Genomic DNA, 25,573 nt, shown 5'->3' on the forward strand with positions numbered 1-25,573 from the left:
AAAATGATGATGAAGAAGGTCAAAAACTGCCTTGTTTTAAAATGACAGTTAATTTTCAAAAAATGAGCCTGAATTTTTTACAACTAATATAAGGCAAAAGTAAGTTGCATTATTTGTAGATTTCTTTCCAGATGAATTTGGTAAATACATTCTAATTATGGTTACTACTTCTATTACATGTAAAGTAAAATTTCTAAGAAATTTCAGGCTTTGTAAATGATGGTTTAATAACTGTAACTTTACATACTGGCATAACTTTAAGTATACCGAAAAGATAACAGAGGCAGATATATTACTTTTAAAAGTTCATTACCAATTCATGAGATGAAACAGGGCTTTCCTTTAGTCTTTAATGACTAAATCCTACAATCAATAGGGTTGTCTTATCAAAATTTATTTTTACTAGGAACACAGAAAGTTTAGAGAATTGGAAATTTGAGTTGTTACCATACGGTGAAAGTAAAAGCAGTTAATAGCATACTTTTAATGTCATGTTTCTTCTTAATATAGTAAAATGTATACTGTCTTTTAATATGGTTAGATCTAATCAAGTTCTAAGATTTACTATCATAAAATGAATATTGGTTTTGAAAATATATCTCTGATTAAAAGATATTCTTCAGGATAAATTCAACACTTTAAGATAGGATATAATAGTAAATTATGTTCTCACTTTTCAAAAACAACAATTAGCAAAATATGAAAGCATAAGTAATTGCATTTATTGGTGAAACTATCTTTGCTACAATTTACATTTAAAACAATTTTTTTTTGAAATTCATGACATAAAGAAGAATATGAACTGATATGACAATGGTAGAAAAACAATTTCCATGCATTCAAACATGATGCTACAAACTAAGACTGTTCCCTAAGAAATGTGTGTGTGTGTGTGTGTGTATGTCATCTTTAATCAAAAGTAAAATTTTATGACAATTTAAATGACTGAAATCCAAAGGATTTACTGTCTGACATGTATAATGCACTACGGGGACAAAACCTCCAATCATAATTTAAGATTTATATATTAATCTTTACAATTTACTTGCTTGTAAAGTTAATATTAAAAGTTTGAATGAAAGTAAAACAATTCATACAGTACAGTTATGTTGAAAAGTCCTGAAAAATACATATTTATCAACATTTTAACACCATGAGTTTTTAAATCTTTTGCTTTTGTCTAAAACTGAATAACCTTTTTATCAGTTTTAGGCAAAAGCAAAGGCTCTAAAAACATTTCAATGTTTATTATTTAACAATACTATATTTTAAGAAAGCCTTTCAAACAAAAACACAGTGGACTTAAACATATTAATCAAATTTGTCAAAAAATAATGTAAAATTCATCAGGGCACAATGCTATTTGCTTAAAGGTATTCATTGTATTAGGTCAGGAACCAGTCTTTATTCATTTGCCACCATCTGTATGCTTCCATTACATACCCGCAATCAAAGTTATTTCACAAAAAAGTAGCCAAAAAAAAAAAAAAAAAGAAGAAGATGATGATGAGATAATTGCCATTAATACTTTAAAACCTAAACAACGTATATTACATTAAATAGACTTCTCAGCCCTGGCGTTGCCTGACAGATATGTGATGTGCCAGTGGTTATATTATATTCCTCCTCCCATGCATGTGCCTCCTGCAGAGATAGCAGACTACAGAAGCTGACCCTTACTGAGACCATCTTGTCTCTCTGACAAAGCTCCTTTTTAACTTCTTACTTACTGGTTACTTCCTGTGATGGAGAAAAACTTTAGCTCAGCTTGTGATAATTTCACAGGCCCTGAGGACCCTGACCCTAATAGCCTCAAGGTCAGAAGTCAAGTCTTGTTCTGAAACATCTGTGTGCTTTATATTAAAGTGGAACAAAAGTGGAGAAATATCCACCAGTGTGTGACAAGCAGGACGGGCAAAATAGGACTGACACACTGGTCATCTGTTAACTCTGGCATCTTCAGTTCATTTTAAAAACTGTCCAAAAGGCATGCAAATTTTAAGTTTGGTGTGTAAAGGTTTTCGTAAACTGTCTTAAAGTTAAAAAATGGGAATTTATGTTTTATAGAACTCTAAAATTTGATTAGCCTTGCAGACTTTCAGACATATTTTAAGTCACTCTACAAGTCAAGAAATTTCATGCTTTAAGTAATTTAACAGCTTACAAAGAAAAAATAAGCTATATATAATCTATATCTATGGAGATATAGAGCTATATATATCTATATAGCTATATATCTATATCTGTAGGGATTGAAAGGAATTATTTGAAAAACAACATTCATATTTTAAAAAGTACATCATACTACTGTGCTAAAGAGCTATCTTAAGATATCCATTATATATATCAAAATAAATAAATTAATTCAGCATAGTTAAAATTAGTTGAAAATAATCCCTAAAAACTGAAATAAATTTAGGAAATAAATGATTTAACTTAATGATTTATTGATCTTAAGACAGCAGAAGCACTTGTAGAGTCAGGTCAGCTAAAATATTCTCAGATGTCACTACCAGTTTTATAACTAAATCAAGTGGGTAAGCAATAAGACATAGGAAGGTTGAAAAGGTAATGGAAATATATTCAATTTCCATGTCAGAGAAAAACATGCCAAAGTCTAGAAACAAAAATTAGGCAATCAATATTGTGTCTCTGGTTTAATGCCCACTTAGATCAATTTGGATTTAAAATTATCAACTGCACTTTTATCAAATTAATAACTTTATGGTAGGATTGGTAACTTCCTGTAACATAAGAGATTATGGACAGGGAGGCATGAATTCTTCATTAATCCATTATTAGAATTGATTATATCACATTAACCATGCTGGTCCATGATTGTAACATTGTAATATTGCATCTAAAACAGGGAGAATTCAGAAATTTGGTAGTTTCTTTCTGTCATACACATATAATCTTAACTCTAAGAATCAAATTACTTTGAAATATGAAGATTTCTATGACTAAGCAATGCATTCTAGTTAGAAGCAGATTAATGGAAGCTTTCTGGTAGTTTTCATACTAATTATATAAAATTCTAATCAAGTATTAAGTACAAGTCAGGTTAAAACTATCAAAATATTAAGTATTCAAAAGGTCTCTTGAAATTTTAAACACTTTATAGATAACATAAGCCTGAATGGTGTACACATAAAGCAGGAAACAATAAATATCACAAAATGTATGGAAACTGGCACTATAATGTAGAAATTAAAAAGTAATATGTAAACAAGGAACAGGCAGAAAGCTTTCTGGTTAGCACTAGAAAGGTCTGTCACCATAAAATAAATTAGTAGGCTGAGGCAGGCAGATCACAAGGTCAGGAGATCAAGACCATCCTGGCCAACATGGTGAAACCCCGTCTCTACTAAAAATACAAAAATTAGCTGAGCATGGTGGTGCGTGCCTGTAATCCCAGCTACTTGGGAGGCTGAGGTAGGAGAATAGCCTGAACCAGGGAGTCGGAGGTTGCAGTGAGCTGAGATAGTGCCACTGCCCTCCAGCCTAGCGACAGAGCAAGACTCTGTCTCAAAAAATAATAATAAATAAATAAATAAATAAATAAATTCTTTTCAAACATCAAAAAATTATTTACTCAAAATATGTTATTTTCACCCTTTATAACATAACCTAAAGAGTACTGATACCAACAGAAAGAAAGGAGAGGGGATAAACCTACAAGGAGACTGGAACTAAAAAGAGTAAAATATGCACTTACCAGTTCAACAAAAGCAAGTCCTCCATAGCTGTGAGCAACAAAAAACACATTCTCAGCAGCAGCCTGAGCTATGAAATGATCCCAAACATAGATTGCATGTTCTTCAGGAGAACCATTTTCCTATAAGGGAAACAAATGTCATATATTACATACTATATCTAATTATTATCATAGCAAACAACAATTAAATTAAATGGTTGCATACACAGCATAGGAAATACAATGTTATAGCTCATTCAAAACAAACATAATACAAAAGAACCACATTGAAAATTCAAATTAGAGAGTATAAGAGGACTTCAAAAAGTTTGTAAAAAAATATAATTAAAAGAAAAATAAAAAAAGAAACTTTATTTCTGAACATTTCATGAAGATCAAGAAACTTTTGTAAGTGGTGATACATGCCTTTTAGTCCATCCCTAAAGAACTCAGGGTCCTGGTAATTTAACCATATCAATGCAATCTTTTTTACATTATTAACTGAAGAAAAGTGGTGCCCTTAAACATTTTTTACAATTAGAAAACTAAAAGTCAGAAGGAGCCAAATCAGGACTGCAAGGTGGATGCCTAATGATTTCCCAGAGAAACTCCTACAAAATTACCCTTGTTTGATGTATTCTTGTGGTTGAGAACTCTCTGATGAAGCTTTCCCAGGCATTTTTCTGCTAAAGCTTGGGCTAAATTTCTCAAAACACTTTCATAATAAACAGATGCTATTGTTCTTTGGACCTCTAGAAAGTCAATAAGCAAAATGCCTTGGGCATCCCCCTAAACTGCTGCCAGAACCTTTGCTCTTGACCGGTCAGATTTTGTTTTGACAGGACCACTTCCATCTCTTGGTAGCCATTACTTTGATTGTGCTTTGTCTTCAGGATTGTACTGGTAAAGCCATGTTTCATCTCCTGTTGTAATTCTTCAAAGAAATGTTTATTTTGATCCAAATTGTTAAAAATGTCCATGGAAATATCTGCTCTCGTCTACAGCTGATCTGGGTGCAACAGTTTTGGTACACATTGAGTGCAAAGTTTTTTCACCTTCATTTTTTCAGTCAGAATTGTGTAGGTGGAATCAATTGAGATGTCTATGTGTCACCTACTGTTTCTGTTGTTAATCACTGATCTTATCAATTAGGGCACAAACAAGATTTTTTTTCTCTTAAATTGATGCAGATGGTCAGCTGCCATGAGCTTCATCTTCAACATTGTCCTGTCCCTTCTTCAAATGAGTTAGCCATTTGTAAACTACTGATTTGTTTGGGAGACTGTCCCCATAAACTTTTTGTAAAGCATCAATGATTTTACAATTCTTCTACCCAAGCTTCACTGTAAATTTGATGCTTGTTCTTGCTTCAATTTTAGCAGAATTCATGTTGCTCTGACAGGTGCTCTTTTCAAACTGATGCGCTGTATTTCTTAGTGCCTTGAATGAGATCCTCTTCAGGCATGTTATAGCAAGTTAGTAAGAGTTTATTTTGGTGCAATAAAAATGAAATCCATGTATAGATTTTTTCATAATATGCATTTTCCATGAACTTTTTGAAGGCCCTTCGAAAATTAGTAAGTACATTAGAATTATATAGCAGAAAGTTATACTGATCTTTTGATAAAACAATACTAAAAAATGTATTTGCATTCCTATATGTAGATATGAAAATATTTAATATTATATATATCTAAATTATTTTATTTATAAGATTTTAAGTATCTCTGTAAGCTAAAAATAAGGAAAAATGAATAATATTTTCTTTTGAAAATTATACACACACACACACACACACACACACACACACACACACACACACATATATATATGTGTATATATATATACACTTTTTTCCTAAAAGCATTTTCTATATTCTGGAATTGGGGGAAAAAACCCTAAATATATAAACCTAGGCCTTTTACATTTTTCTTAACTTGCTAAATCCAAATGAATGTATGTTGCTTAAGTTGCAAAAGTTATGTAATAACTTCATTTTGCTGTTTATTTCTATGCCTGACATATTGTGGTTAAAGCCAAAACCTGGATAATGTGAAAAACAAAGACAAACTAAAAAGTGAAATAATACTGATCAAAAAGCAAACTGTGAAGAACTAAAACCTCATGAAAATGTTTTGTACAAATATTTCTTAGAAGCTTGAACACTAAAAGACTCATTTCCTAAGAATGTCACGGATATTAGATAATGCACACAATCACGTTTTCCTTTTTAGAAATTTTATAATTACTAAGGTCCCCACACGCATGGCTTCACTTACCATCTAGAAGCTAGTTTGCCCTATGTCTAGCTCTGTCCTAAATTTCTCTCCAGAGCCACAAAGCCAACTACTTAATGGTCATTTCCTTCTGTATGTACCATAGACATGTCAAACTCAACCAATCCAACACTGTAGTAAGTATTGTCTAAGCTCCCCAAATCTGTATTGTCTAAGCTCCCCATATCCAGCTGAAATCTGAGAATCAACTTTTATTTCTCTCTGCCCCAAATTCCTCATATAATCAGTCATGAAAATTCTACTGATCCTGCCACCAACTGTCTCTCAAATCCATCTACTTTTCTCTCATTTCATCTGGGTTAGCTCAAGCCACCACCATTTCACAAGCGGATGACTGCAACAATCTCTAGCCTAGCTTCAACAATCTCTAGCCTAGCCTAGTAGTGACCTGTAGGATTGACCACTTACATGCTCTAATTCTGTAGTGAGAATAACCTGTCAAGAAAGCAAACGTGATCATGTTGCCAAGGTACTCACTCCCTGTTTAGAATCCTCCAATTTTCTCATTGTCCTCAGAATTAAGTTCAAACTCCTTTATTTTTTTTAATTTTTTGAGACGGAGTCCTGCTCTCTTGCCTGCAGAGGAGTGTGGTGGCGTGATCTTGGCTCACTGCAACCTCTGCCTCCCAGGTTCAAGCGATTCTCCTGCTTCAGCCTCCCATGTAGCTGGGGTTACAGGTGCATGCCACCACGCCCGGCTAATTTTTGTATTTTCAGTAGAGATGGGGTTTCGCCACATTGGCTTGGCTAGTCATGAACTCCTGACCTTAAGTGATTTGCCAACCCTAGCTTCCCAAAGTGCTGGGATGAGCACTTACAGGCATGAGCCACTGCGCCTAGTCCTCAAACTCCTTAATATGACATTCAAGACCCTTTATTAAGTTCAGACTCCTCAGTATGGCATTCAAGACCCTTTATGATCTAGCATTGTCTATTGAACTATATCTTTCACCACTACCCTGTGAAATATCTTGACCCCAAAGACATCCCTCTTCCCCCTGAGAAGACACACAGAACATTCTCTGTGTTCCAGTTGTAGGGAGCAACTTGAAGTAACCTAATTATGCCATATTTTTCTTGCTATGGATTATTGCATTTGTCCAGATAGTGATCTTTGTGCTCTGCCTTCACTTCCCATACCACCTTCTACTGCATACTCTCTACTTGTCTTCAGTACTGAAATGAGATATCACTTCCTCTGGAAAGTCGGCTCTATTTTTCACAAGGACTAGGGTAATGTCTTCTAACATCATCTTGTGCATGCTTCCTATTATTGCACTGAAGGAGCTGTACTGTAATTACTAGTTAGATTATCAAATTCTTGAGGCCAAGAACTATGTCTTCTTGTTCATTAAATCTTAGTGTAATAAATGAATAACAAAAACACAACATTTATCTTCAGGCTGATTACCTACAACCTTGTAGTCACATAATAAAATACAAACATACTTCCAAAATCATTTCTTAGTAACATAAATATGAAATTACCTACACAGAAGAGTTGGAAGGAAAACCTTATAGGGATTTTAGGCTTTGATAATTTATCTTTTATTAGTTTAAAAAGTAAGAAAATGGTTATCATAAAAATGAGGAAAGTAGTTAACTTTAAGGAAAGGAATGAAGTTGTGACTAAGAAATTGACTTTTAGTGGCTACCAGCATTCCATTTCTTGTCTGCTTTGACAGTTACACAAGTGTGTTCTTTATAGTTATTATTTAAACTAACCATACATATTTAGTACTTTTCTGTAGACATATCTGGAGTGACCATACAATGTGTTGTTTGAACTTTTGAGAGTGAAGAAGAAAGATATTATCAGTAATTGTAGTGGGAAAACAGGTCCAAATTGGGACTATACAGAAAAATCCTGAACACCTGATCACCCTAGTTATAGCTCGCAATGAAAGAAATATGAAAACAAAATAGAAGGAGAGTTACCAGAGTTTCCACCTATTGATGGTTGGCACAACTAATCATCTTAAATACCTGAGATGGTCTTAAATACTCCATATATGGACAGGATTACATATATGTATGTGTATATATATTTATATGTATATATGTGTGTGTATATATATATTTATATGTATATATGTGTGTGTGTATATATATTTATATGTATGTGTATAATAAATTAGATTACTCTGTCCCCATTAAGCTCTGTGCTGAAAGTGGAGGTGGAAGAATGATAAGTATGCCATGATCCTGGTCTTTAATAAGTTAGAGGTATTAACACATAAAGACTTCAGAAGCAGTAGTGTGTGAGTATTACCTCCTTTGTTCCTGTTGGACTGTCCTGAAACCAAGGTTCATGGGCCATTATAAATCCATACTATCTGACCTCAGTGAGGTTCTCCCTGCTGTCTTCTCAGTCACCAATTCTTCCTGTATACTGTTGGGATCCTATTTGTCTCATTCTTTCCATTCCCACCACTGTTTAGGTTTTCTTACAATAGACTTTAGTCTCAATTTTTCTAGTCCAGCGGTCCCCAACCTTTTTGACATCAGGGACCAGTTTTGTGGAAGACAGCTTTCCACAGAGTGGTGAGGATGGTTTTGGGATGATTCAGGTGCATTACCTTTATTGTGCACTTTATTTCTATTGTAATATATAATGAAATAATTATACAACTAACCATAATGTAGAATCAGTGGGAACTGTGAGCTTGTTTTCCTGCCACTAGGTGGTCCCTTCTGGGGGTGATGGGAGACAGTGACAGATCATCAGGCATTAGATTCTCGTAAGGAGCGCACAACCTAGATCCCTCACATGCGCAGTTCACAATAGGGTTCATGCTCTTATGAGAATCTAATACTGCAACTGATCGGATAGGAAGTGGAGCTCAGGTGGTAACGTGAGCAATGGGGAACAGCTGTAAACACAGATGAAGCTTTGGCTTGCTCGCCTGCTGCTCATCCCTCCTGTTCAGCCCAGTTCCTAACAGGCCACGGACCAGTACCAATCCGTGACCCGGGGATTGGGGAACCTTGTTCTAGTTTTTCCCTTTACTCTGTTGCCAGATCAATCTTTTTGAAGCCTTGCTCTGATCAAGCCACTCCACTGCTTTAAAAAAAGTCATTTACTGAAATGATTTTGCCTACAAAGTAACTGGAACTCTTTAGCCAACATCTTTTCTAAAACTATCTTTCTAGCTTTCCCTCTCACTATCTATTTCCAGGGACCTTATGCTCCAGGAAAATCTGGATTACACATTAATAGTCTGAGAGCCCTAGACAAAACTCAGTTATGCAACTCAGTCTGAGATAAGACAGGCAATGCAGCCCAGATTATACAAAGCCTAAAGGCAAGGAGTAGTTCAGTAATTCACATATGTGAGATGATAAAGACTATAATACTCCTCAGGGTGGTAGCAGAGTGAATGGAAAGAAAGGGATAGAATGAATCATCATAAAAGAAAAATGAGCAAAATTTTGTGAGTCACAGGATTTGAGGGAAAGTGCCAGCCAGGCCCATCTATGACTAAAGGGAGCTAAGAACCCACAGTTGTTTCTACTGCTTACAGATAATAGTACTATAGCTGAGTCTTTTCCTCCACAGTCAATGGAGATAATATCTGTTAATGGCCTGTCAGCAGTGGGAAAGAGAAACTTCAAGTTTCCATGTGCTTCAAGTACTTAAATATCTTCAGTTTGACTAAGGTCAAGCTGAAATTATAGTTTTTAGCTTTAGACTTTTAAACCAAACATTCTAAAAAGTGAGACTCAACTGAAAAATGTCTACAATATCCACAAGGGGGTCTTTTATAGGCTCAACTAAACCATCAAACTCGTAAGACTATTCTGGGCCACACTTGACATCCATAGACTAAAAAAGATATAGAGGCCGGGCGCGGTGGCTCAAGCCTGCAATCCCAGCACTCTGGGAGGCTGAGACGGGTGGATCACAAAGTCAGCAGATCGAGACCATCCTGGCTAACATGGTGAAACCCCGTCTCTACTAAAAAAACAATACAAAAAACTAGCCGGGCGAGGTGGTGGGCACCTGTAGTCCCAGCTACTCGGGAGGCTGAGGCAGGAGAATGGCATAAGCCCGGGAGGCGGAGCTTGCAGTGAGCTGAGATCCCGCCATTGCACTCCAGCCTGGGCGACAGAGCGAGACTCTGTCTCAAAAAAAAAAAAAAAAATAAAAAAAAAAAAAAATAAAAGATGTAGAAAGGGAATCAACCTTGCTAGCCGGGCAGCCACCAGACACTACTTTTTAGTGGGAGCCTTGCAGCAGTCCTTGTGGCAACCCCCAGAACCTCTGAGGATTTACTATCTTTCGAATATGGAGTGTTAACTTTGGAGTGAGGGAATCAGGCTCACCTTGAGCAGATGCAGGAGTTATTCTGGCTTAAAAAATCTTATACCCCACAGAAGCCAATACCTTTGCAATAACTCCATAGGTATGGCTTTCAGGATCCCATCCCATAAGAGATGTGATCAATTCTGAGTCACTATTCTCAGGGAAGATCAAAGCTATGGTATACCATGTTCTAATTCCTACTAATCCTGATGGAGTTTACAAATTAGGGGTCTTTTTTTTTTTTTTTTTTTTTTAAACCACAGGCAGTATTGTCTAGCGACCATCCACTTAAGAGTGAATGCTATGATGTGCTGCCCAGAATCCCTTCAGTTATAAGGCACTCATTTCCTTAGCTGTGGGAGTGCTGGCCTTAGCTGAGGCACTCTAGAAATTGCCCTCAGCCAAAAAGCAACCTTGCTTAAGCTTACAGTCCTACCCCTGGTCACTTGCCTATGGCAGAACATCTTTGTAAAGTTATCTCAGATCCAGAGACTACCATGGGGTTAGCTGAGGGCTTTGTTGTGACTACACTGCAGTTCAACTCCTGTCCAATTCTATTTTTTTCACTCCCCTACGAGTGCTGATCCCAAGAGGACTCCTCAACCATCTTCCTGCATGTAAACTTCCATTTCAAAATTTATTATCTGGGAAACTCAACCGAACACACCACTATATCAGGCTTCCAGGAGAAGAGCCAGAAAGTCAACTGAAGGTCAGAATCTCATGCAGAAATGGAACTAGTTATTTATAAGAAATGTCTTATAAGAAATATATGTAACATATTTATAACTATTTACATGTATTATTATCATGCCCTTTTTAAAACAACTGCAAAATATTGCTGGCTCAGGATTACCTGCCAGCTCTACCATCAGCCATGGTAGCTTAATTTGAATCCTATACCATTTCATTGGTTCTTCTCTATTCAATTTGTTTAATGTCAAGTCGCTTTTCCTGCCTTCTAGAATATAACCAACTTGAAAATAGATTATCTTTTTAATTCAAACTATAAATACAAGGCATGCTACAGGCATTCAAAAAATAATTAACAATGCTTGTGTTATTGGCAGTGATACTGTGGACAAAATATTTTGGAGTACATTTCAAAAATGAAAACAAATGAGTATTTAAGCTTCATTTCAGGAATCCAGCTTCTAATAATCTGGAATGTGGCAAAAGATTGGTGGTCAAAAATAGTCATCAATGTCTCATTTATAAAAGCAAAACTTTGGATAAAGCATAAGTATCCAATAATGAAAATATAAATAATAGTTTATCTGTTGAATGAAATATTATGTAGCTATTCTATGAGTTTATAATACATGCAGCTTATCTAATATGATACGTAGCATAATTTTTATCATATAAAAAAGCTTGAAAAAGACTTTTCAAAAGAATAAATCAAATAAAACACTAAAAGCAGTTGAGCTGTCTACTGATGGTTGGAATACGACTAGTTTTCTATTTTTAGTTTCTTCACACTTTTCTGAATGGCCAGACTTTCTACAAAGTGCATGCTTTTTATACTAAACAAATAAACAACAGGAAAATCAGAAATACCACTTAGCAATTACTGATGTCTTCTTAGGGTGAATTAGCATCTGAGCAGGGTTTTTACATCTTCAAATCTTTTAAAAAATAACTTTAATTTTTATTTGAGATTCAGCGGGTACATGTGCAAGTTGATACATGAGTACATTGTATAGTGCTGAGGTTTGAGATATGAATGATCCCATCATCCAGGCAGTGAGCGTAGTATCCAACAGTTAGTATTTTAACCCTTGCCCCCTACTTCTCTCCCACCTTTGGTAGTCCCCAATGTCTTTGTTGCCATCTTCACGTCCATAAGTAAACAATGTTTAGCTCCCATTTGACATGAAAACATGTGTACACCAAATATATCATCTGAACCCACTGAGCATTTCCAACTAGCAAATGAGAAAGGTTGTTTCAAATAGGTTTAAGAGTAAGAAGAAGTAAGAGTAATAAGTGATAGTTGGAAGTTTGCTACTAACTGAAGAAACGGGAAAACCAGAAAAATTAAAAGAGCACATGCAGCACCTAGTGCGAGACTATGAGTATTGTTATGAGCAACTTAAGGGCATTGCCATATTCAAAGCACAATAACTGACAAGCACAACATTGACACTGGGTCATTTCAAGAAGGCTAATGATGCTATATGAACTCCATTTCTGAAAGACCAGTGACATACAATTAAATAGTTTTATTCAAAATATTACTTTAGAAAACAAAATATAAGGGAGATAAGCCTTAGTTATAAAAAATTCAACTTTCATATGTGTTACTTCCCAAGGCTTTCACAAAATTAAGGCTTTTTACTATTTACAGTATTTAAGAAAGCTAGATTCCCATCATTTTTGGATTTAACAAATTCTGCCAAATATTTGCAGCCTTCTACAAATGTTAAACATAGAAATTAATAAATTTAAGAGTAGTTTTAAATATATGTGTATATATATTTCTGGAATATTACATTACTAATAATACATACTAAAATCCCAATTTTATAAATGTGGTGATGCTATTCCAAGGCAAATTTGTGTCATTCCAACCCACAGTCCACACTGTGTCTACAATCATTATATATTTATAGATTGTGACTACAATCCAGAGAGTGTATATTATCAGCAGTGTATTTTGAGACTAAACAGATTTCAATAGGAAAGGCTTTCTAATATGCTTCAATTACAGAAATGCAAACATACTAAACCTATTCCACAGGTTTCCCCATGAATTTCACATTAGAGTGCATTTTGTATTGAGCAACTTGATTTAAATTCGATGACTTTAGAATATGCTAACGTACAAAGTGTATGAAAAGACCTAAATTCATTAATTAGCATTTGCTGGTGGCAGAGTGCATAGGATATTTACACCAGAACTCTGCTACATTCAGAATACAGGTTGAATTTCCTAATGTACTCTTGCCATCATTAATCCTTAAATGCCAAACAGAAGTGATGCAGTAACCAAAGCCTTATCAACTATGCCAGATTCTACTACCTAGGCATTGCATTTATGATGGACTACCTGAGCTGATAGCACATGGAATTATCTAAACAACATTTGCATATTTGTGTAATTATTTTCTAAGGTTAATTAGCTCCTGTAATGCATTTCGCCCTTTGAGACTGCTTACAGTGACAGGTTCACATATTTTCTGAACCATTGCCAAGTTTGACAGATTTTTCTTCAGCTAACCTGTTGCTACAAAGTTACAAAAAGTGAGTACTCCTATAATATACACTTTAAACTTATAATTGATTTTGGAAAAAGTAAACTGAAAACTTAATGGATGTAAAGGTTTTTTAAATGTCCAATTTTAAAGTCAAAAATTCAAGATTTTTTACTTCATATAAATCTGTGATTATACTGGTAAGTGTATCTATTAACAAAATATCTTTTAATAATCAAATCTAACCTCTGTGACTTCACCACATACCTATGTCACTAATTTCAGTTATGTCCACATCATATAAATATGTATATAAGTATATATGTACACACACACTCCACACTGTCTACCATCTGCCCTTAGTATTGCCACTGATTTGCTATTTACATTGGTGATATCAACTGGAGAAATCACACTAATATAAAATCTACACCTGTTTTATGACAAAATTTACAAAGCGACATTCTTTCTTCTAAAAAGTTAAGGCTTTCCACTGGGAAAAGTATGGCTCAATAAAATCCAAATGGAAGGTAGATATTCTAGTCTGCTGGATGGAGGATGCAAAAATGTAAGTTACCATCTTGTACTCGTCCAATCCACAAGGATAAGATGAAAGAAAATTTTTATTTTCAGCAATTGGCCAGTGGAGTATCCTTCCAGAAAAAATGGAACACAGAAGATATGGCTCTAATCCAGAAAGACAAACACAAGGAAATTTTGTGCTTTAGCTTTAAGCTTTAAACTTTTAGATGATTCTGTTATTTAACTCTTCTGTGTATTAACCAAGTATAAATTGTGCATTAATATAGAACAAAACATTTATAAGAACAGTTATATGTAAAACATATTTTACATTGTCACATGAGACGTAATTTTATTTTATCCAATTAAATAATTTAAATTAAAATGTTTTCTTCATTTTGGCATATTTTAAATGTATGCTCTTTTACAAATTGTATGCATTTGTATTTAATGATGATTAAAGTACTAGGTGTATACTGGATTCATAAAAGTAACAGTATAGCATGCATATACTAAAAACATATTCAAAATTGAAGGACATTATTCAGTCTCAAAATATTAAATTGAACCATATAAGGTACCAGTATTAGAAATTTTTGACCTTGAAAAATATCAATTTCACAAGATTCAACTTTAAACATAATGAAAATAGACAAAAAAATGTCTATAAGCTGGAGATACCTTGAGACTATCAATTTGTTTCTACCTTTTAGGTGTCAAGACATTATTGGAGGCATTCAATCTTTTTATCTGTTTATGTATTTATTAATTTTTTCATTATGCTTTAAGTTCTAGGGTACATGTGCACAATGTGCAGGTTTGTTACATATGTATACATGTGCCATGTTGGTGTACTGCACCCATTAACTCGTCATTTACATTAGGTATATCTCCTAATGCTATCTTTTAACTTTTATTTTAGGTTTAGAGACACATGCAAAGGATTGTTATATACGTAAACTGTGTGTTGTGGAGTTTGGTGTACAGATTATTTAGTCACCTAGGTAATAAGTATAGTACCCAATAAGTATGTTTAAAAATCCTCTCCCTCTTCCCACCACCACCCTCAAGTAGGCCCTTTTTCTGTCCATGTGTTCTCATTGTTTAGCTCCCACTTATAGGTGAGAACATATGGTATTTGGTTTTCTGTTCCTGCATTAGTTTGCTCTGGATAATGATCTCCAACTCCATCCATGTTGCTGCAAAGGACATGATCTCATTCTTTTTCAATGGCTGTGTAGTATTCCACGGTGTATATGTGCCACATTTTCTTTCTACAGTCTACCACTGATGAGCATTTAGATTGATTCCATGTCTTTGCTACTGTGAATAGTGCTGCAATGAACAAACAAATACATGTGTCTTTATGGTAGAATGATTTATATATCCAATATACCCAAAGGAATATAATACACTCCACCATAAAAATAAATCCCACTAGACTGCTAGGTCGAATGGTAATTCTAAGTTTTTTGAGAAATCGCCACACTGCTTTCCACAAAGGCTGAACTAATTTGCACTCCCACCAACAGTGTATTAGTGTTCCGTTTTCTCCCCAATCTCACCAGCATCTGTTATTTTTTGACTTTTTAATAATGGCCATTCTGGCTGCTGTGAGATGGCATCTCAGAGTGGTTTCAACTTTCATTTCTCTAATGATTACTGATGTGCATTTTTTCATAGGCTTGTTGGCCACATGTATGACTCTTTTGAAAAGTGTTCATGTATTCTGCCTACATTTTAATGGGGATGTTTGTTTTTTGCTTATAAATTTGTTTAAGCTCCTTACAGATTTTGTATATTAAACCTTTGTCAGATGCATAGTAAGCAAATATTTTTCCTATTCTATAGATTGTCTCTTTACTCTGTTGATAGTTTCTTTTGCTGTGTAGAGCTCTTTACTTTGATTAGGTCTCACTTGTCAATTTTTGTTTTTATTGTGATTGCTTTTGTTGTCTTTGCCTTGAAATCTTTGACAGGTCCTATGTCCAGGATGTATATCCTAGGTTTTCCTGCAGGGTTTTTAGAGTTTTAAGTTTTACATTTAAGTCTTAAATTCATCTTAAATTGATCTGTGTATATGATGTCTGTCCAATTTCAATCTTCTGCATATGGCTATCTAGTTATCCCAGCACCATTTATTGAATAGGTACTCCTTTCCCCATTGCTTGTTTCCATAGGCTTTGTGTTAGATCAGACAGCTGTAGGTGTGTGGCATTATTTCTGGGCTCTCTATTCTGTTCCATTGGTATATGTATCTGTTTTGTATCAATACCATGCTGTTTTGGTTACTGTAGCCTTGCAGTAGAGTTTGAAGTGGTAATGTGATACCTACACCTTTGTTCTTTTTGCTTAGGAATGCCTTGGCTATTCAGGCCCTGTTTTGGTTCCATGTGAAGTTTTAAAAATAGTTTTTTCTGCGACAGTGCGAGACTCTGTCTCAAACAAAAAAAGGCTTTTCTAATTCTGTGAAGAATATCATTGGTCATTAGGAATAGCACTGAATCTGTAAATTGCTTTGGGCAGTATGGCCATTTTAATGACATTGATTCTTCCTATCCATGAGCATGCAATGTTTTTCCATTTGTTTGAATCATCTTTGATTTATTTGCGCAGTGTTTTGTAATTCTCATTATGGAGACCTTTTACTTCCCTGGTTAGTCGTATTCTTAGATATTTTATTCTGTTTTTGTGGCAACTGTGAATAGGACTGTGTTCCCGATTTGCCTCTCAGCTTGACTGTTGTTTGGTGGATAGGAATGTTACTTGTGTTTGTGCATTGAAACTTTGCTGAAATTGTTTAACAGATCAAGGAGCTTTTGGGCAGAAACTATGTGGTGGTCTAAGTATAGAATCATGTCATCTGCACACAAGGATAGTGTGAATTCCTCTCTTCATATTTGGGTGCCTTTTATGTCCTTCTCTTGCCTGATTACTCTGGCCAGGACTTCCAATACTATGGTGAATAGGAGTGGTAAGAGAGAGCATCCCTGTAACGTTCCAGTTTTCAAGGGGAATGCTTCCAGCTTTTGCCCATTCAGTATTATGTTGGCTGTGGGTCTGTCATACATGGCTCCAATTATTTTGAAGTATGTTCCTTCAATGCCTAGTTTATTGACAGTTTTTAACATTAAAAATGTTGAATTTTATTGAAAGCCTTTTCTGCATCTATTAAGGTAAGCATGTAGTTTTTGTCTTTAGTTTTATTTGATTAATCACATTCATTGATTTGCATATGTCGAACCAATCTTATGTTCTAGGCATGATGCCTACTTGATTGTGGTGGATTAGCTTTTTGATGTGCTGCTGGATTTGCTTTGCTAGCTGAGGATTTTTGCATCTATGTTCATTAAGGATATTGGCCTGAATTTTTCTTTTTGTTGTGTCTCTGCCAGGTTTCAGTATCAGGATGATGCTGGCCTCATAGAATGGGTTAGGGTGAAGTCCTTTCTCGATCTGGTCCTGGGCTTTTTTTTTTTTTGGTTGATAGGCTTTTTACTACTGATTCAATTTTGTAACTCATTATTGGTCTGTTCAGGGATTCAATTTCTTCCTGGTTCAGTTTTGGGAGGTTGTATATGTCCAGGAATTTATCCATTTCTTCCAGGTTTGCTAGTTTGTGTGCATACAAAGTGTCCACAGTACTCTCTGATAGTGTTTCGTATTATTGTGGGGTTGGGGGTAATGTCCCCTCTGTCATTTCTGATTACATTGATTTGGATCTTCTCTCTTATTTTCTTTATCAGGCTAAGTGGCAGTCTATGTTATTAATTTTTTCACAAAGCCAATTCTACGATTCATTGATCATTTGTATGGTTTTTCATGTCTCAATTTCCTTCAGTTCAGCTCTATTTTGGTTATTTCTTGTCTTCTTTGAGATTGATTTGTTCCTGCTTCTCTAGTTCCTCGAAGTTAGGTTAAGTTGAGATATTTTTAACTTTTTGATGTGGGTATTCAGTGCTATAAAATTCCCTCTTAACACCGCCTTACCAGTGTCCCAGAAATTCAGGTATGTTGTATCTTTGTTCTCACTAGTTTCAAAGAATTTCATGATTTCTGACAGCACTCAATCTTGAAGACAGATTCAAGGCTACGTTAATGGTCAATATGGCTACATTAATAAAATTATAAATGGTTATGCACAGGAGACATTTGTAGTGAATATAACTGACAAAGTATAAGTACTCAGAACCATATTAAAATATTTGAATTGAGCAGATATTTCACATTTACCATGTCCAAAAGTAAACTCTGAATTGGATTCCCAACACCACAATATCTATACTTTCCCAACTTGTTAAGTGGTATCTCCACCCACCCGTTTTTTTCAAGCCAAAAATCTGGAAGTCACCCTTGACATCTTCCTCTTCTTCTATCACCCATATGTATCCAATTTAACTCATCCTTTGAAATATTTCTAGAATTCATAAGCTTATCTCTACTTCTATTCTTACTACCCTAAGGCAACACTATCGCCATCTCTTGTGTTGGACACTAGACACTTGAACTGGCTACATGCTTTCTCTCATTTGGTCTTTACATTAGATTTTATGATGCAGATACTCTGAATATAGCAATTTACAGTGATTAATTAAGCTCAAGATCATAAAACCAGTATAATTGCAAGCCAGTCTGTGTGGTTCTAGTGTTTGAACTTCTACGCTATACTAAGTATCCTTTTAAATCATATGTATTAAAATGTTAACAAATGGCTCTGATATTGGGCTGACATAAAAACTTGTCTTTTTATCTATTTGAATATAAAATTTAAACCCAGTTAAAGAAGTGGTCAGTAAAAATAAGTTAATATTATAGCAAAAGAAAAGACTAAACAAATAATTATGGCCCATTCTTTACAGACAGGGTGACAAATACTTGGTGACTGGGTCATATTGTCACAAAATGGGTGTGACCTGGAATAGGAGGATGATAGAACTGGTAAGATTCTTAGATTCCAAAACTGGGCTCCACTGTGCTCCTGGGAATTTTCATCAAAGTAAACACTGACGATCCTACTCACTTTAATAAAATTTAGGTCTTTTCTTTCAGTGTAATCTACAATGCAACCATAATAATGTTAACTAAAAATGCCTCTACAGCACATACTGTGGCATCCACTGATCTTAAAACAGTCGACTCTCCTTATCTGTGGGTTCTGCATTAGTGGATTCAACCAACCAATGACCAAAAATATTTAAGAAAAAGAAAGAATGGTAGTATATATGCCCAACGTGTCCAGACTTTATTTTCTTGTTATCATTCCTTAAATAATACAGTATTAACAACTATTTACATAGCATTTACAATACATCAGGTAGCAAAGTCATCTAGAGATGATTTAAAGTCTATGGGAGGATGTGTAGAGGCTACATGCAAATACTATGCCATTTTATGTAAGGGACTTGAGCATGCATGGATTTTGGTATCTGAAGGGTGAAGCGGGGGCTGTCCTGAAACCAGTTCCCTATGGATACTGAAGGACGATTATTTATGTCATTTAATCCTATGAATTAGGTACCATTATTATCCCCATAATCGGATGAACAGGTAAAGAATGATTAGGAAACTTACTCAAGAAAACTGTTATTATTTGGCAGAGCCAGAATTCAAACCTAGGTAGTCTGAGTTCATATTTGTAATCTTAATCACTTTATATAACCCTGTTAAAACACATTTAATATTCATGCAGGCATAACGAGTATTGCTATTCTTTATAGTAATGAACAAAACAGCAAGGGGCCATTAAGACAAAGGGACACGAGTGTTGCTTATGTAGCTATCAGTATCATGTGCCAGGTTCACATGAGAAAAGACCTTCTCTGTGAAATGAAGGAGTCTGTTTTCTGAAAGTTCAGGGTGTCCTTTTCCTTCAATAGCTTCCGTCATCATATAAGAGAGACACTGAACCTAGCTTAAAATCTATTATTAATTTTCTGTCATTTATTAATCTAAAACAAAAAATTCAGCTAAGAGAAAGAAGCTAGACACAAAAGACTACATGCAATGTGTTTCAATTGTTAGGAAATTCTAGAAAAGCCAAAACCATAGTGTTAGAATGCAGGTCAGCAGTCAGCAAGGTCAGGAAATGGGAAGAAGAGACTGGCTGCAAAGGAGCACAAGAGAAAACTTTTTGGGGGTGATGGAAGTAACGGATTAGAAAACAATGAGCTGCAAGCTGCCTGCCTGTTTTGTAAATAACATTTTACTGGAACACAGTCATGTACACTTGTTTATGTATCATCTATGATTGCTTTCACCTCGCAACAGTAGAGCTGAGCAATTGAGACAGAGTCAGTCTGGCCTACTAGTCTAAAGTAGTTTAAGAAGAAGTTTGTTGATCCTTTCTCTAAATACTTATGATCTCAGTTCCAGCACCGGATGGCAGATTAAAGATCTGTATCTAACTGGATTATCTCCGCAAACCCCCTAAAACTATAGTAAAAGACTTTTTAAATGTAGACAAAAATCAGCAAGGACTAGGAGAACAAGGAAGGAAAAAAATGACAACATTTTGGAAGAAAGAGAGCAGATAGAAGGGTGGTAACTAATTTAGCACATCTGACAAAGTCCAATCTCAAGCTGGCAGTGGGAAAGCTGAGAATCAACTCCATTTACACTGCAGAATCCTCCAAAGCATAGGGATAGGATTCCAGGTATCTCTGGGATTGAAGGAGAGTGGCATGTACATGCTAAAATAAGGCTGCTTGAGAAGTAGTTATTTTTCCATCTTCCATTCCATGTGCTTGTCAAATGTCTTTGCACATCCTGACAGGAGAGTTTTTGAAATGGGGATATCAGAAACAGTTGGCATCAGCTTCAGATGAAAAAACAGAGATAAAGTGACCATATGCAAACTCATCACCACCATCTCCCAAACCCCCAGGCCTTCATCCCTTCTAAACTTCTCGACTGTTGGCAGTCAGACCCTTTGTCTTCAGGCAAAGGACTGGAAGACTTCTTTGGAAAATCAAACCAGGCTAAATAAGACAAAAAGTTCTAAAGATATAGATGGGTGGGAGTGGGCATGGGGGAAAGTTCCCAACAAATAGACTACTCAGATTAACTATAGTGAAGCTCAAACATAGTAAGTCCCACCCAGATGCTTAGAGATTCCAATTAGCTTTTTAATCCCTACTGATAAATATGAATAGACTGCTAAACATTATTGGACATATGAAAAATGCCTATAAATACAAAATATAGAGTCCTGAACAAATAGACACTTGAAAGAAATGGAAACTTTGCAGACAGAGGAAAATGTAAGAAACACTTTCATTATTATCTTCAGAGATACAAGTACATGCATAAAACTAGAACAAGGGAACTTTTTTTTTTTTTTTTTTTTTTTTGAGACAGGGTCTCACTCTATCACCCGTGCTGGTGTGCAGTAGCTGGGACTACAGACACATGCCACCATGCCTGGCTAATTTTCAACTGTTTTGTACAGAGAGGGTCTCACTATGTTACCTAGGCTGGACAAGGGTACTATGAAAAAGAAATATTTGAAGAATAAAAAGCTCTTTCAAATTAAAAGCAAAACAGCAGAAATGAAAAATTCAACAGAAGGGTTAAATGTTTAAGTTATAGAAATATTCCAGAAGCAAGAAGATATGAAAAATAGGAGAGAAAAGTAATAAACCAGATTATAAGTCTAGGAGATCCATCATCCAGAAAGCAAAGCTGTATAATGAGAAAACAGAAAAAAACAGAAGGCAGGAAATTATCAACAAAATAAGAAAGTTTCCCAGGACATTTGTTGATAGATAAAAGTGACTACATACCTGGTATAATGAATGAAACATATATGTATAGAAAGGCACATCACTGCAAAATTTAGAACCCAGGAACAAAGAGAAGATTCTACAAGTTTTAAGAAAGAAAAATAAAATATTAGGATTCAGAACAATTTCGAACTTTTCAATAGCAACAGAGGAAGTAAGATGAAGATTAAAAAAAGAAAACAAAAAAGTCTAAAATTCAAAAGCCCAAGCCAGGAACGTGGCTCATGCCCATAATCCCAGCACTTTGGGAGGCCTAGGTGAGTGGATTGCTTGAACTCAGGAGTTCAAGACCAGCCTGGCCAACATGTGAAATCCCATCTGTATTAAAAATACAAAAATTAGCCAGGTGTGGTGGTGCATGCCTGTAGTTCCAGCTACTTGGGAGGCTGAGGTAGGAGGGTCATTTGAGTCCAGCAGGTGCAGGCTGCAGCGAGCTGAGATGGGACCACTGTACTCCAGCCTGGGCTACAGAGCGAGACTCCGTCTCAAAAGAAAAAAAAATCAAAAGGAAGATAATTTCTAATTTAGAATTCTATAGCCAGCCAAAATATCATCAAATAGAAATGTAAGATAAACACAGAAAGTCAAAAAATTTGTATCTCATTCCCTTCCTCTAAAGAAACAACTAGGAGATAAGCACATTTAAAACAAGAAATAAACCAAGAAAGAGGAAGACATGAAGGAAGACAACGAGAAATAACCTAAGACAGTAACAAAATGAATCTTCAGAAGATAAAGAAAATGCTAAGATGATAGCTGGACACCATATACAGCAGTTAACCAGACAGGTGATACTAGTGTGATTCAAAAGATAGATATGTTGAGAGTTGTTATCACCAAGACCGCCACTACAACTACATTATCATTTAAGACATAATTACCTAATGAGCTGGACCTGGATTTATATTTGTATTTGGCTTTTCCTAACCACAAACTGTTGAGATTCGTGTTGCTCATTTATGCTTTGCTGCAGTATCAGCTGAGGACATTTATTACAACTCATGAAAATGCTGTGTTTTCACTAAACTAGGAGGTATAGGTAGACCATGGAAAGCTTAGAAACAGAAAATACAGAGCAGAAAACTCTAGCCATATTTCTGATGATTTTGCCTTCTAGATGCTCCAACTATGAAAAGCTGTTTTTCAAGACTACATTGTCCACTGATATCCCTATAAGGGGATCTTGTAAGTGCTTTGGGAATCTGAAGTCAGATCATGATCCATAGTATCTATTTAGCTTATCTTCAACTGGGAGTTTTCATTAAATAGTAGAAATATTTTCCTTTCCTTATACTACCAGGTCTGTGCTCGCTGCTTAATGTGTCATAATAAACAACATGCTATTTAGGAGTACATACAGTAACATACAGGCTCCAGGGATGAAGATTTGACATCTTTGGAGCCATTATTCTCCCTACCACAACAACCTAGCAAGAACCCTGGGAGATGGTCCCAAAATGTTGCCAGGATTGTTCTTAGAAACCTGAAGAAAGTAATGGCCTATACTAAGTGAAGATCTCAGCTGTCATTCATCAGGGAGTATCCGTCACAGAAGACGCAGTAAAAAACCAAGAAGACAGAATGACACAGCCAGTTTGTATTTGTTGGACTCTGTCACGAACTAACTTGTGCTGGCACAACCAGAGTATGACCAAAAAAGCCATAATAGCAAGGATGCAGGATACACATAGACTCACAAACATGCATGCATCTTGCTCACCAAGACTGATCAGGCTATTGCCACTTAATGAATACTAGAGTAGAGTGAGAGGCAAAAGAAACACCTTTGGAATGCGAGTGTCTGTGTCTGTGTGTGTTGGAGGGTGCGTTAGATTAAGTGTTCCAGACAATTCAATCTAGAACATCCTATAGACAAAATGGTATCGTCAGAAGCTAAACATGCCTTATAGTATCGCTATCTGAATCTAAAGCTATAATTATAGCTGTAGAGGAAATGAGTAAACTGTCTCCAAAGAATTAATGATTAATTTAGCAACTTTGGGATGATCATTTACAATTGCCAGACAACATATTTTCTCTATGTCTCTCTGTGACACACACACACACACACACACACATACACACAATCACACAACCAGACAGTGCTACTTAATTAGCTTTGTGACTTTGACTTACCCTCTTAGATATTCAAACTCTCTATTTGTCCATGAGAGTCCTGGGAGACCTCTAAAGTTCTATCTTTTTCTAATAAGATAAGGAAAGCAAAACTTTGAAACAAAGAGAACCAGAGTTGTTATCTAAAGGGAGGCTGGGCCCAGTGCGGTGGCTCATGCCAGTAATCCCAGCCCTTTAGGAGGCTGAGTGGGGAGGATCACCTGAGCCCAGGAGTTTGAGACCAGCTTAGGTAACATAGTGAAACACTGTCTTTTAAAAAAAAAAAAACCAGGTGTAGTGGCATGTGACTGTAGTCCTTGCTCATTGAGAGGCTGAGGTGGAAGGATTGCTTGAGCCCAGGAATTCTAGGCTGCAGAGAGCTATGATTGTGTCACTGCACTCCAGCCTGGACAATAGAGCAAGATCATGTCTCTAAAAAAAATAAAAAAAATAAAACAAAGAAAGACTGGAGAAATGCAAAATAAGAAGCCTGGCAAACTGCACATAATAAATATTTGATTTATTTTGGGATACATCACAAAAGTGTAATTAAGTTATATACTTGCTATAATTTAGTCATAAAATAAAAACATCTTGAAAATGTAATTATTAATACTATTATATTATTACAAACACAAAATTTTTTAAATTTTAAAATATTTTATTGCTAAAAACTGTTAACGATCATCTGAACCTTCATGGAACTATAATCTTTTTGTCAGTGAACAGTCTTGCCTCAATGTTGATGGCTGCTGACTGACCAGGGAGGTGGTTGCTGAAAGTTGGGGTGGTGGAGGCAATTTCTTAAAATAAGACAATGATATCTGCCTCATTTATTGACTCACCCTTTCATGAAATATTTCTCTGTAGTATGAACCATTGTTTGATAGCATTTTACCCACAGTAGAACTTCTTTCAAAGTCAGAGTCAATCCTTTAAAACCTGTCACTATATCAATTAAGTTTATGTAATATTTCAAATCCTTTCTTGTCATTTCAACAATGTTCACAGCATCTTCAGCAGGAGTACTTTCCACCTTATGAAACCACTTTTTTTGCTCATCTGTAAGAAGCAACTCCTCATTCATTCAAGTTTGATCATGAGATTGCAGCAATTCAGTCACATCTTCAGGCTCCATTGCTAATTCTAGTTCTCGTGCTATTTCCGTCTCATCTGCAGTTCCTTCCTCCACTGAAGTTTTGAATCCTTCAAGTCATCCATGGGGGCTGGAATCATCTTCCAAACTGCTGTTAATGTTGATATTTTGACTTCCTCTCATGAAATGTTCTTAATGGCATCTGGAATGGTGAATCATTTCCAAGAGGTTTTCAATTTACTTTTCCCAGATCCATCAGAGGAATTGCTATCTGTGGCAGCTATAGTCTGACAAAATATATTACTTAAATAATAAGACTTGAAAGTCAAAATTACTCCTTGATCCACACTCTGCAGAATGGGTGTTTTGTTAGCAGGCAGGAAAACAACATGTATTTCCTTGTATATTTCCATCAGAGTTCTTGGGTGACCAGGTGCATTGTCAGTGAGCAGTAATACTTTGAAAGGAATCTTTTTTTTTCTGAGTAGTAAGTCTCAACAGTGGGCTTAAAGTACTCAGCAATCCATGGTGTAAACAGAATTACTTTCATCCATGTTTTGTT

The 25,573-nt window shown here is 35.5% G+C and overlaps 1 protein-coding gene across 7 annotated transcripts in view; it reads right to left on the reverse strand.

Moving 5' to 3' along the window:
• FAM172A (family with sequence similarity 172 member A) overlaps positions 1–25,573 on the reverse strand; it is a 484,753-nt gene that overhangs the window by 204,640 nt on the left and 254,540 nt on the right. For all 7 annotated transcript variants that reach the window (XM_003899921.5, XM_003899922.5, XM_009208776.4 and 4 more), the window contains one exon: positions 3,719–3,838. In XM_003899921.5, the coding sequence (XP_003899970.1) occupies positions 3,719–3,838 (120 nt within the window). The remainder of the gene's footprint in view (positions 1–3,718; positions 3,839–25,573) is intronic.

Source organism: Papio anubis, chromosome 5 (genome assembly GCF_008728515.1).
Source record: "Papio anubis isolate 15944 chromosome 5, Panubis1.0, whole genome shotgun sequence".
In the NCBI taxonomy this organism is placed as follows: Eukaryota; Metazoa; Chordata; class Mammalia; order Primates; family Cercopithecidae; genus Papio; species Papio anubis.